Genomic DNA, 12,359 nt, shown 5'->3' on the forward strand with positions numbered 1-12,359 from the left:
TCAGGTAATATCGTTTATCGAAAAGGTTTCATTTAAAATTCCATTGAAACAAGAAGCCAATACACATGACATAGACAGAGGCAATGCATGAGTTATTCTAAATAAAACAAGACACAGTTTGATAAGATAAATTAAAATAACGTATTATGTGCATAATAATGCATCTGCTTAAAAAGGAATGAGGGAAAACTGTTTTTTAATAAATTCCAATTTTCCAACATTTTTTTTTGAAAAAAAAAGCCTGACTTTAAAAAAAATTATTCTCAATATTCTTTATATGACATAATGACGTAATTTTACTTCAGTTACATTGTGTTCATTATGAGTGACAGATGAATATTACAGCATTTTTTAATGGGAGCACAATGTCAACCTCTGACTGAGCTTGTACACATCTACACGTCTGTGTAACATCACAGTGCAAACTTATTCAGGATAGAATTCCAGTTGTGACAGTGACCTGTCAGAAAATATTTTTTCCTGAAATAACCTCCAACACTGTCTGTAGAAAGTCACTGCTTCAGCTCTTTGTATTTCAGAGGAAATGTTCAGCTCTTTGACCGAGAAATTTAGATTTTGGTTAAACTATTTTGGAACTCGTTGATAAATAAATATTGTAAACATGTCTGGACCAGGACGGACGCCTGCAGAATGAACCTTGTTATTTGTCAGGTCCTTGTCCTCATTAGCTGCTCCTGTCGCCTCTTTAATCCCGCTTGACTGATGTCCTGACATGAAGGAGTAACAAAACCCCTGCAGTCACCAGAGTCTGGAATACTTGACTAAATATAATCTGTGTGTGTGACCAGGTCACCGTCGCTGCCTCATAGCAACAGCCTCCCCGCTCACCCTAGGTTAGCTAGCTTCTACAAAACATGTCACAGATTAAACATGACTGAAAATTAAAAAGAATTGAAATACTAATTTTATATTCTTAGGTTAGCTATGCAATGCTTTACGTTAAAATTCTTTCCAAACATGTTAACCTCCTGACGTTAGCTAGCATGCTACGAGAGCAGGTGTGAATTTTCAACCAGACTAACTTTCTATTTGTTTACAGACACAGAAAATATGTCAATAAAGGTCAATGTCGGTGACCTCACGCCACGGGTGGTCCATGACGTGTAGAGTTCGACGCCCACCGACAGCGCCATCGCGTCTCAGCTTCCCGCGGTGGGTTCAGGGACCCTTCCAAATGTCCATCAGCAGAGACGTTAAGGAATCTTATCTTAGATTAGCTGTTGGCTTTAACTGTTGAGAGTGGATCACTGTCACACACGGAGTGACAGAACTTAAGTCTGCATCGGATCCGGACAGTTTTGGCCGTAAATCTGTAAAATAATTTTGAATGAATATGGTCATTTAAACTTAGCATAAATATATAAACATTACTTTTGTGAAGTTTATGAGCACATTATAAAATCGAATTTAAATGGAGAAGCTATAAAAAATGTACAAAATTGTAAAACCAATTTACAAAATAATGAAACAAATGCACGAACTTGTTAAAATAAATATAGATTTCATGTATATCTCTATTATGATTTAAAAAAATTAATGAAATTAAATAAGGTAATTTAATAAACCTACTATAATGTATTAAGTATCAAACAGTCTCTTGTGTGTTGAAACTTTACACTTCTCTTCATGAAAGCAAGATACACATAAACTTCATTCATTCAATAGTAACAATCCAACAGGGTTGATGGATCTTGTTATGCTCTTCCATGACATCATTTCCCTCCAGTCTGACCCCCGGTTCATGGGCAGACTTGTTCTCACTCAAGTGTTTATCTGTCACACTGGAGCGACCTCATCCTACAGTTTAATTTAGCTGCACGTTGTGTCACCAAAACTATTCCACATGATGGATAGTTTGAATCAGCTCAGAAGTCAGAGCTTTTGTAATCTGGAGCTAAGATTATGTCCTTTAAATATTTATCCGTGTTTAATCTGCGATTATTTGAATTTTCAACCATCTAACATTGGTTCTAAAGAGACTTGCTCAGTTTAACAATATGGACACTGATGTTATTGTGCTTTGTCGTTGTGTGACCCACTTATTGAGAGGTTTTTACTTTCACTTGACATTTTTGGGGGGATTTTGTTTCTTTACTGTTGGGAGAAACATTGTTGTCAAGAACCAAACGCTTTGAAAACGGTTCTAATTAAACATTTTTGAGGGATAATGTTAAATTAAAGAAGATTATGATAATAATGTTGTATTTTCTCACCATGACGTTTGGTATATACTCGATTATTCACTCAATTCATTAAAAAGTTTGGTAAAAATATATATAATTTGATCCAAGAAAATGTAATCAAATTTTAACTTTTAAATGTAGGGTCAATTATATTTTCTCTCGTTATAACGATGGGTATAATAAAAAAAAAACGTGATTTATTAAACATTTTGAGTGATTTATGGAGAAGTAACGGCTGATGATGACGCGTCAGTGTATTGTCATGTCACAGCTCAGCTCGCTTCACGGACAGCTATTGGTCCATGAACCTCAGCCCAGGAACCATGTGGCCCAGCTGCTAATATGTCTGTTCCTTTTTAGATCCTGGTCGTGTTCGGGCTCCTGCTCGCGGTCGTTCTGGAATGTTTGGAGCGTCGCATCCACGGGGGTTGCAGAGTGGATCCGTGCGCGCGGCCAGTGGGCTCTCTGAGAAGAAGCTCCCACTGAGACATGTTGGTCCCTGGTGCCACGAGGACTGGACCCGGGTGTGATCCGGCGCCAGATAAGCCCGAGGAAGATGGAGAAGAAGCGGAGAGAAGATACGTGGATTTAACTGTAACTAAGATGAGAGACCAGCAGGAGGAGACGGTGAGGACGGAACAGAAAGTCAATGTGGATCCGCGCGTCATTACGCGCGAGTCGGACGGCGTTGATAACTATCTCGGAGGTAAAAGTGAATCCGAGGATGAAGAGGAGATCGATGATGATGATGATGATGATGACGTCATTCTCTCCGACGACTGCCTGTCGTTGGTGAAGGAGGACGAGTCTCACTACATCACCACCCACGAGATCCTGCTGTCCGAGCTGTCCGACCACGAGGGCGACCACGACCCCCGTGGGGGGTCCTCGGCCAGCTGGGACACCGAGGAGGGCAACCAGGTGTTCACGTTCGTGGACTACACCTCTCTGGAGGGCAGCGGCGGAGGAGGAGGCGCGTCCAGGGTCAGCAGTCTGCTGGAAAGTGATCCGAGTCCCGCGTCCAAGTGGACCAGTTCAGACGAGTCCAAGCCCCAGCCGTGCACCGGGCAGATCCACCTGTCAATCAGGACCACCTCGCGCGCTATAAATGACCGCGCTGGCAGCGGGCACGAAAAGGGGAATATTCTGTATCGCGCCAGGCGCGCCGGGGACTATGTGTGGAGGGGGGTGGAGGGGAAGGTGGAGGGGAAGGTGGAGGGGAAGGTGGAGGGGAAGGCGGAGGGCTTTGATAAGTGTCTGATCGCGGCCCCCGGACGGGTGCACTTTGGCAGGAAAGGGAGGGAGTTGACCGAGTACTCCAGCGGCACCTCCAGTGCTGTCAGCGAGCTGGACGACGCTGACAAGGAGGTGCGCAACTTGACGGCCAGAACCTTCAAGAGTCTCGCCTACCCCTACTTCGACGCCATCAACTTCAGCACCTCCAGCGAGTCCTCCGCCTCCGAGCATGGCATCAACAGGTGGTCCACGTTCGTCGACCTGAAGTATGGCAACATGGACCAGAAGTCTTTCGAGCTCGCCAAGAACGCCCGGGGTTACAAGGGGCTCGTGCTCGCGAGCCCCAAACTGCCCGAGCTGATGGGGAAACTGGGACAGGGTCACGGCGGGGTCATCCGGCTCACGGAGACGCTGAATTTCCGCTGCAATGTCAAATCTGGAATGTCTGCTAACTTTGCGGGATCACGTTCCTGCGCGGATGAAGTTACCAGGAGCGCGCACGGCAGTCAGAGCAGCAACAAGCCGCCGCTCAGGAGCATGGAGGGCCCGCAGAAAAAAGCCACATTCGCGTCCAGTCTCATCCAAAATGTCATCTCCAAGAAGATGCAGTTCGAGCAGGAGCGCAAGATGGAGAGAGGGGAGATCAGCGAGCCCTGCGGCGCCCCCAGGGCGCTCCTGCACAGCCGGGCCTCGGGACTCTCAGAGAGCGGCTCGGACTATAACATGATGTGCGTGGACGAGCTCGGGGACCTCGTGGACAGCGGGTCGTGCAGCTCGAGAAGACAGGACGCGTCCCTGCAGGAGCAGGAGCCCGCAGGTGAAGCGGCTATAAAAGGCGCAGTGGACGCGTCCAGAGGCGCGCTGCTGCAGAGGAGCCAAAATAGCGCCTTCAGGAGCTGGAAGGACGAGGAGCTAGAGTTTCAGGAGGATCATAAAAACGATAAAAGTGCAGCAGAGACGCCAGAGGCAGAGAGGGATCAACAGAGCTGCGCCAAAGCCACCAAAATGTCGCATTTGTTTGTGCCAAACATCCAGCCATGCTCCGGTGACGCGCGGGAGGACGACGGGGCCGCGCAGAGTCCCCCAACTCTCAGCACCTCCAAATCCCCCGAGATCAAGATCAACCTGAGAAGCGTCAAAGACAATAAAACGGAGCCGTTTGGAATCTCCAGGCTTCACGCTTCTAATTTTGGGTGTAAAACAGACGAGTCCAAAAGTCAGCACCTGCTGGCCCGGAAAGGTGAGTCCGCTGATAGAGTTCCACACTTCACGGTCAGAGACATCAGAGACACCAGCAAAGGGAAGCTGCAGACGCCCATCCATCAGGTGAGGGACGTCAGGAAGCTGGTGAAAAGTTCTTATCACTTTGTGTCCATGGACAATAACGAGATCAGAAGCGCCGACTGTCATCCTGAGCAGAAGAAGCACAGAACCCCCTCCTCTGTGTCCCCCATCATCATCAAGTGTCAGTCTGTCAACACGAACAGCAAACCCTCAGATCCATCCAAGAGTGAGTCTGTGGATGTGGACAGGTCATCACCAGATGGCGCTAAAGCTGACCCCCAACAAAGTTTGCCAAGCAGACCAGAGGAGGGAGGTTTCAGGTGTGACAGTAGGACGGCGACGAAGAAAGACAAATTGTTAGATGTGAACAAAGTCTCTGAGACGAAGACGGCGAACAAGGTGGCGCTGGAGAAGCTGCAGGCCGCAGTGAAGACGATGGAGCAGCTCTATGTGTTCGATAACAAGGAGTGGAAGAGGAAGAACGAGCGGCAGCACCTGCTGGACAGCCACGTGCTCTCGCTATTGGCCACGGACGACCCCGGTGGTCCACAAGACGACCAGACCAGAGAGTCCAGCTTTGACAAGATGCTCAGAGCTGATCTTCACAAAACTCCTCCAGCAGTACCAGCATCCCCGGGCCTACTGAGACGAAATGAGCCCAATAAAGCCTCTCAGGGTTTAAGCAGCCCTGATGACAGATTTAGGGTCATTCAAAACTCAAAAGGAGCTTCTGGTCACAAGGCTGTTGCTGGCATCAGTAAAAAACCAAAGACAGTCACACCTTTTAGCTGCAAAAGCTTCACCCCGAAGTCAACCAAAGTACCTCAGAAGACCAGTCAGGTTAAGATGAGCAATTCTGAGGGAGCTGGGTCGAGGGAGAAGGAAGGATCTTCAGTGAATCCATCTATCACACCAGTTGATAATGGGAATTACTTGACTATCCCTGTCAAGTCTCAATCCACCAGCAGCAAGAGCAACAAAGTATCTGCTCCGTCTCATCCTCCCCCAGGACCCTCAGGTGTCCGGCCAGAGGACAATAACCAGTACTTTCCTCGCACCATTACTATGGAGACACGAACACCAGAGATTCCATCTGCCGCCATCTACCACTCCTTACCACTAGGAATGTCTCCGATTCAACAGCAGGTCTACTGTTTCTCCCCGGCCATCCCCCCCACTCCCACTCTCGATTCATTTCAGGCCACTCAAAGGAAGATGCTCCTAGATCCTACCACTGGGAACTACTACTTGGTGGACACGCCGGTCCAGCCATCCACTAGGCGGCTCTTTGACCCAGAGACGGGTCAGTACGTAGACGTGCCGATGCCACAGACCCCAGTGACCCCTGTACCCATGTCCATGTCACCTTTAGCGCTCAGTCCTGCCGCATATGGACACACGTACATGATCTACCCGGGCTTCATGCAGGCCCCATCAGTCATCCCTGCTCCGACTCTGGTGCAGTCCCAGATGTCCATGCACTCCGACAGCGAAGGGGACAAAGCTCAGTCTCAGCAGGTGGAGGGTCTCTACATGGAGAGCCCCTTCTACATGTCCACGGGAAAGTCTCCTCAGACCATTCCGGGGACTCCCGGTCAGACCAGCAGCATCGGTAGACCGGCTCAAGGTTTCTCCACCGTCACGCAGCCCATCATCAGCTTCAGCTCACAGCAGGGGCCCCGAATCATCGCGCCCCCATCTTTTGATGGGACCACCATGAGCTTTGTGGTGGAGCACAGATGAAAGTGTGAGTCGCTCAAAACATTAACTGTGTGTATATCATAGCCACATTCTGGTAGATATTCTATTTCAACAACACTTTTATTTTTATTGGTTATTATTTACAGGCAACTTTCAATACTCAACCCAACTCTTATCCGGATTGAAGCTGATTCTGAGCTCTAATTGTTAAACTATTGAGAGTAAACAAACAAGTTGTTGCTTCCAAGTCAGTTCCTCAGGCTTGTGAGTCTTTCTGAGCTGCATTTGTGTAGTTAAAGGTCAATGTTATGTGGCGAGAGAACGCTCAGCTGCTGCCGCACATCAGCAGGTGGTTGGCAGGTTTCGTGTCGCAGCGAGGTCAACAACTTATTTTAGAGGCAGGCGTTTTTAAAACACACACATAAACACTACATGCAACATGGAGGAGAGAGGCCTGCATGAAGAGGGGTGAATGCTGGAATCAAAATCAACTGAATCATACCCCAGAGTGTGATGTTTCCTCCAGGTACTCCTGAGAACAGAATCTGTCAAATACTGTACCATCACCAAACATCCAAACACTAATGACATTTAAAGTAATTCTTTAATGTCTCATCTTGTTTGTATTAAAGTATTGAACTATTGTTCCTGCCTCCTTCCAACAGGGCTGCACTCTGTGACGGACGTCTGCTGAGAAAGAAAAACAGATCTTTTCATTGAAAAACATGTGCAATTTTCTTTTATTACATGCGTGAGTACAATGTTTATTCTTTAAATCATCTTATCATCCTATCATTTAACATAACATATATCTTCTTTATAGTAATAAAGAAGATATAATTATGTTTTTTTAAATCAACAAATAATTAATATAAACAACATGGATACAATAACTTAAATAATTTATCTCACATCTTGTCTCCAAAAATAATAATATATTAATCACTTTAAACATTGTTGTTTAACACTTATTAACTTTAGAAATGTAGATTTTTAAGTGTTTGGATTTATAGTGTGGAATCTTCAGCTCTTTAAAAATGCATCTCTGAAGAAAGAACTATCTATATTGAATTCAAATCATTTTTTAAATACAGAACTTTTTTTTTGTCACTTACTTGTGAAGGTAGTTTTGTAAGTGAAAATGTTTTGAGGTGCAAAATGTCCAGATGTTCAAAATGTATTTTTCTTGATTGTAAATGATGAACTGTTGGTTGGATCTGCTGGCCAGTCCATGGCTTTTATAATTTTTAATATCTTTTTGGGATGATTTTGCTTTATTTTGGAATGAATTCAAGATTAAAGATTGCATCATTTAGTTTTATCTATGGTCAACACCTGTTAACACATTAGTTACATCAAAATAAAACATGTATATTCAAATGGTGACATGCTGTGCATTTTACATCTTTATCCTACCTAAAGTAAGCTTTGAAAATGAAGAATAAAGTACAGTGTATTTTGAACGTAAGACTAAATTCTGCCGTATACTGATTCACTGCTGATTTATAAAGTGAATGAAGTGACTCAGGTTTTATCTCTGGCTGTAAGCGTGGATTGTCTTTTATGCATTTCTTCATTTGTAAATGATGCATCTTCTTTACTATTGTTTTCTTATGTTATATCTACGAAGTTACTTTGTCAAATATGTGAAATATGTAAAAACCCACTGGTCTTAAGGTGGTCGGCTCTGCCCCCTCGTGTACTGAACCCTCTGGTTGGATTCTGATGAATGTTGAAGGAAACTGAAAGTGAAAAGACAAATTTGATCAAGAAGGACTTCTTTTGTGAAGGAAAAGTGAACTGACTCATCAGTATGAAATAAATGCTGTGATCCATTTTTTGTGGACTGTTTAATAAAATAAGAGATTTCTAAAAGTCAACCTGTCGTGTTTCAGAGTCACACAGTATAAGCCGAACAGAGGGGCTGCATGGAGACGAGGTCGTTGAACATGTTCAAGTTTGTGTACCTCATCATTACATACTGGAAAAGAACCCCCTCAACCTTTTGCCGATATCATTTTTAATATTACAATACACTTGTCGTTGACATTAGTAAATGGTTGATTAACTTTAATACATCAATAAATGTGGTGTTCTCTATGAATATAACACTCATGACCAGTTGGTGAAATTGAGCTGATTTGAAAAGGTAAACTTTGGTTTACATTAAACACTGATATTTAATTACATTATAATCTGCTCTTTCTTGAAGGGAAAATACTGCACACATGTTTGCATCTGACACTAGTCCACGGAGTAGCAACACTACTTTACCATAATTACGCATTAACAAAATATTCTTCATGACGTGTCAAAACAGCCATACGAGATGCAGCACTGTTCATTATAATGCATGGTCACTTTACCAAAAATAAAGGTTCAAAGCAATCTTACAAAGAACTTACAAAGTATTTTGGGATCTTTAATCATCCTTAAGCAACAATCTTATAGTTGTGACTGGCTGCATTTGAGTATACATTTAGTAGCACAGGGTGGCTGGGTTTGTTATGATAATAATGTTTTATTTTTATTTTTCTGTAGATATTCTAATATGTGTTCTAATATTATGATTTTTGTAAAAATTAAATTGAAAAAGTGAAACAGATGACGCAACATTTGAAACAGAAACCTCAATAAATGTATATTCTTAAAGATATTTATAAACATTCCTCTATGTGGAAAGTTTTTCTACAATCTTCTCTTTCTATAAAATAGTTGTCAGAGTAAAGACTGCAGACCAGCTTTGCTGCAGTTGATGTTTGACTGCTAGCTCTGCTCCACAGAAGCTACGTTACATGAACAGTTGGTTGAAGGTTCAAGTTACAGACACAGCATAACTTACAGTAGACGTTGCTATAACACTGACACAGATCTTAAAGATCATTTCAAGTCTATTTTTAAAATGATTAAATTTTCATATTTTAAATGATGTCGACCACACCATAAACTGATAAAATGTCCCAAAACATGTGCAGCAACAAATATGACTTAAATAATGTTATCAAGATTAATGATAAGAATATAAAACTTAAACATAAGTTTGCAGGCATTTGTAGTTATAGTAGAAAATACAAAATTGTAATAATTTACACTCCATAACATTATTTAGAAAAAAAGAAAGAAGGAAATCAACCTACATTTTTATTTCCTTCAGAAAGTCTCCATTCTAAATAAATAAAGTTAATGGAGTCTAATGTTAAAACGTAAATTACTTACATTTACTGTACATGAAAAGCGCTATACAAATAAATATTACTTACTTACTTACTTTATTTTGTGTACTTCCGTCGTCTTTAAATGACGTCACGGAAGCGCCGGTATTACATGTGCGGCTGTGTCACTAGTAAACAGTCAGACAGTTTCACGAAAAACCTCATCGTTTACCAAATCTTTACGTTAAATAAACGGGAAATAAAATAATTAGACGTCGCTTTAAGTGTAAAGTGACTTTACATTTGCGTAGAAATGTTTATTTATTTTCTACGAGTTTAAAAGGTAGAGTGTTTTGCTGCATGTGAGCCACTCATGGCCGAGGAAGGCGTGAAGAACGAGTCTGTAGCTGCTCAGCTGCCCAACGAGAACGGAGACAACTGTCAGTCAAGTGTGACAGGCAATGGAGAAACGCAGAATTTGTCAAAAAGACAAAGAAAGAAGCTTTTGAAACAACAGAAATGGGAAGGAGAGAGAGAACTCAGGAAGTAAGCAGAAACAACATTTAAACAGCCTTTTATAAAGATTCTCCATTTGTTTAAATGTTTGTTGAAATTATTTTTTTATTTTAACAAATATAACTAATATATTCTTTAGTACAGAATCAATAAAACTAGATTACCTGCACTTAAATAATCACTTGGTTTAAAAATGAAACCTGGAATATAATCCAAATGTGTAACTAATACAATTACTTGGTGTGTTTTTAAATGGATTATTTTGTTATGTTTGCAGACAGAAGCGTAAGGAGAGGAAGCAACAGCGACGTGAGAAAAGATTCTCCACAAACAATGAAGAGACGGGTGATGGCAGGTGTGCCTGGAAGCATCCTCGTAGAGAGGTGACCCCCAGTCCAGTGAGGGTGGTGTTGGACTGCAGCTATGACGAGCTCATGCCTGTAAAGGTAAGTGGTTTCTATGGAAAAATGTCTCAAGGAAAGTTAGTTGAGAATAATTTCAGTCTCACTTCATTAGGACGTTCGCAAACTTCACAGACAGGTCCAGAGGTGCTATGCTGAGAACAGACGAGCGCTGCATCCTGTTCAGGTGAGTGAGACCAAGAGCATGACACGTGAAGCTGCTGCAAGACTAGATCTCAGATTCTTACATCCCTAGCTGCTGATAACAAGCTTAGGTGGACAGCTGAAAGAGACGATGGACGAGAAAGACAAAGGGTGGATCAACTGGAAGGTAAAATTGTGTTGTTTTATTGCTTTTGAAAGAAATGCAACATGAAGAGGAAACAATACCTTTTTTAAATGTCAGTATAATGCCTTTACTCCTCCTCTATATCCATTACTTACCTGTAAATTCTGAATTGATTCAAAGGCAAATAAAAATAAACCAATCAAGCTTAAATGAAGCAAACTATTTGTATATATCAGTTATTAAATATTGTGTAGTTTCACACATTAACACAGTTAGTAAAAGTTTATTCAGCAAATAAGTGTTTTTGGGGGGTAAATTATTACCAGAGGGATAATCATTCTCTTTTTATGACTCTATTGATGTTTTAAACGTTGGAAAAATACAAATTCTGTTTGATTGTAAAGTCAAAAAACCTAATGTTAAATGAACTAATTGAGTTTCTGTGTTACTTCTTGTTCATGTTGAAAGGATATTGCTGTCAAAACGGAGCACTACAGTGACGTAGTGGCCAAGGATCAGCTGGTCTATCTGACCTCTGACTCGCCAAATGTGCTGGAGAAGCTCGATGACACTAAGGCGTACGTCATAGGTGCTTTAGTTGACCACAACCACCACAAGGTCAGTTTGAGCCTTAAAAGAAGTCCCGATGATCCATGATAACTAGTGTTTCTGTTGAACCTACAGGGAATCAGCTTCGAGAGAGCCAACACGCTGGGGATTGAGCATGCGCAGCTTCCTCTTAATAGCTTCGTCAAAATGAACAGTAGGAAGGTTTTGGCTGTGAATCATGGTAAGACGTTTAGATGATGAAATATTTAATATACAGTATGTTCTTTCCAATTTGAATGGCAAAGGAACATGTTGGAAGAGATAACTTGGAAAACATTTATTTAGAAAAGTAACAATGTTGGACTTTCCAGGTTGATCTTTAGTATTTAGATACAAGCTCTGTTCAGGCTTTCATTTTAAAGACTATGCTTTAACATCACTGTTGATATCATGTAATATTGTGTTTAAGATATGTAGTTTATCTAAATATTCTTTTGAAACCCAGTGTAAATGTCAACATAACAAAGTGTGTTCATAGTATTTGAGTGTTTAAAACATGTTTTGCTCCTTCAGTGTTTGAGATCATCATAGCCTTCCTGGAAAAGAGCGACTGGAAGGAAGCGTTCTTCACCGTGCTGCCTCAGAGGAAAGGAGCGACTGCTGTAGATGACGCAGCAGATAAAGAAGCTTCTGACTCAGACTCTGATTTTGAAGACCAAACAGAAAAAACAGCTCTAGAATGAGTAAATCAGAACGTGCTAATTTTTTTTTTTAATCTACATCTCTGCACTTCTGTTATGTTTTTTTTTACTTCAGATATTTATTATCCAAATGTTTCAAATTTCAGACAGAATTTTTCTGAAAAACTTTGCTCTCAGTTCTCAGCTGGATTTCAGGACTTAATGCTATAAAATGTTTGACTTCCTGAATAAAATGAGATGACAGTTATGTGCATGACTGCCTCTGTCTTGTTGTTGTTGAGCCACGTCATTAAAATCACCTCAAAAGATGAAATGAGAATAAGTAC

At 41.8% G+C, this 12,359-nt stretch overlaps 2 protein-coding genes across 2 annotated transcripts; both read left to right on the forward strand.

Moving 5' to 3' along the window:
* Positions 1-2,693: 2,693 nt before the first annotated feature.
* c4h4orf54 (chromosome 4 C4orf54 homolog) lies at positions 2,694-8,170 on the forward strand. The gene is made up of 3 exons (XM_087790216.1): positions 2,694-3,392; positions 3,429-6,471; positions 7,091-8,170. Exons 1-2 carry the CDS (start codon positions 2,694-2,696, stop codon positions 6,465-6,467), a joined length of 3,738 nt encoding a protein of 1,245 aa, XP_087646342.1. The 3' UTR covers positions 6,468-6,471; positions 7,091-8,170.
* Positions 8,171-9,767: 1,597 nt separating this feature from the next.
* Positions 9,768-12,286, forward strand: trmt10a (tRNA methyltransferase 10A). The gene is made up of 7 exons (XM_087788220.1): positions 9,768-10,123; positions 10,371-10,539; positions 10,610-10,681; positions 10,751-10,825; positions 11,252-11,401; positions 11,468-11,573; positions 11,906-12,286. Exons 1-7 carry the CDS (start codon positions 9,951-9,953, stop codon positions 12,073-12,075), a joined length of 915 nt encoding a protein of 304 aa, XP_087644346.1. The 5' UTR covers positions 9,768-9,950; the 3' UTR covers positions 12,076-12,286.
* Positions 12,287-12,359: the final 73 nt, after the last annotated feature.

This window comes from Callionymus lyra, chromosome 4 (genome assembly GCF_982586985.1).
Source record: "Callionymus lyra chromosome 4, fCalLyr1.hap1.1, whole genome shotgun sequence".
NCBI classification, from domain to species: Eukaryota; Metazoa; Chordata; class Actinopteri; order Syngnathiformes; family Callionymidae; genus Callionymus; species Callionymus lyra.

Coding starts and splice junctions, on each gene's coding strand:
- c4h4orf54 (XM_087790216.1), top strand. CDS start 2,694: ATGTTGGTCCCTGGTGCCACGAGGACTGGACCCGGGTGTGATCCGGCG. Junction 3,393..3,428: donor GGGACTATGTGTGGAGGGGG/GTGGAGGGGAAG, acceptor GTGGAGGGGAAG/GTGGAGGGGAAGGCGGAGGG.
- trmt10a (XM_087788220.1), top strand. CDS start 9,951: ATGGCCGAGGAAGGCGTGAAGAACGAGTCTGTAGCTGCTCAGCTGCCC. Junction 11,402..11,467: donor TTGACCACAACCACCACAAG/GTCAGTTTGAGC, acceptor TTGAACCTACAG/GGAATCAGCTTCGAGAGAGC. Junction 11,574..11,905: donor GGTTTTGGCTGTGAATCATG/GTAAGACGTTTA, acceptor TTGCTCCTTCAG/TGTTTGAGATCATCATAGCC.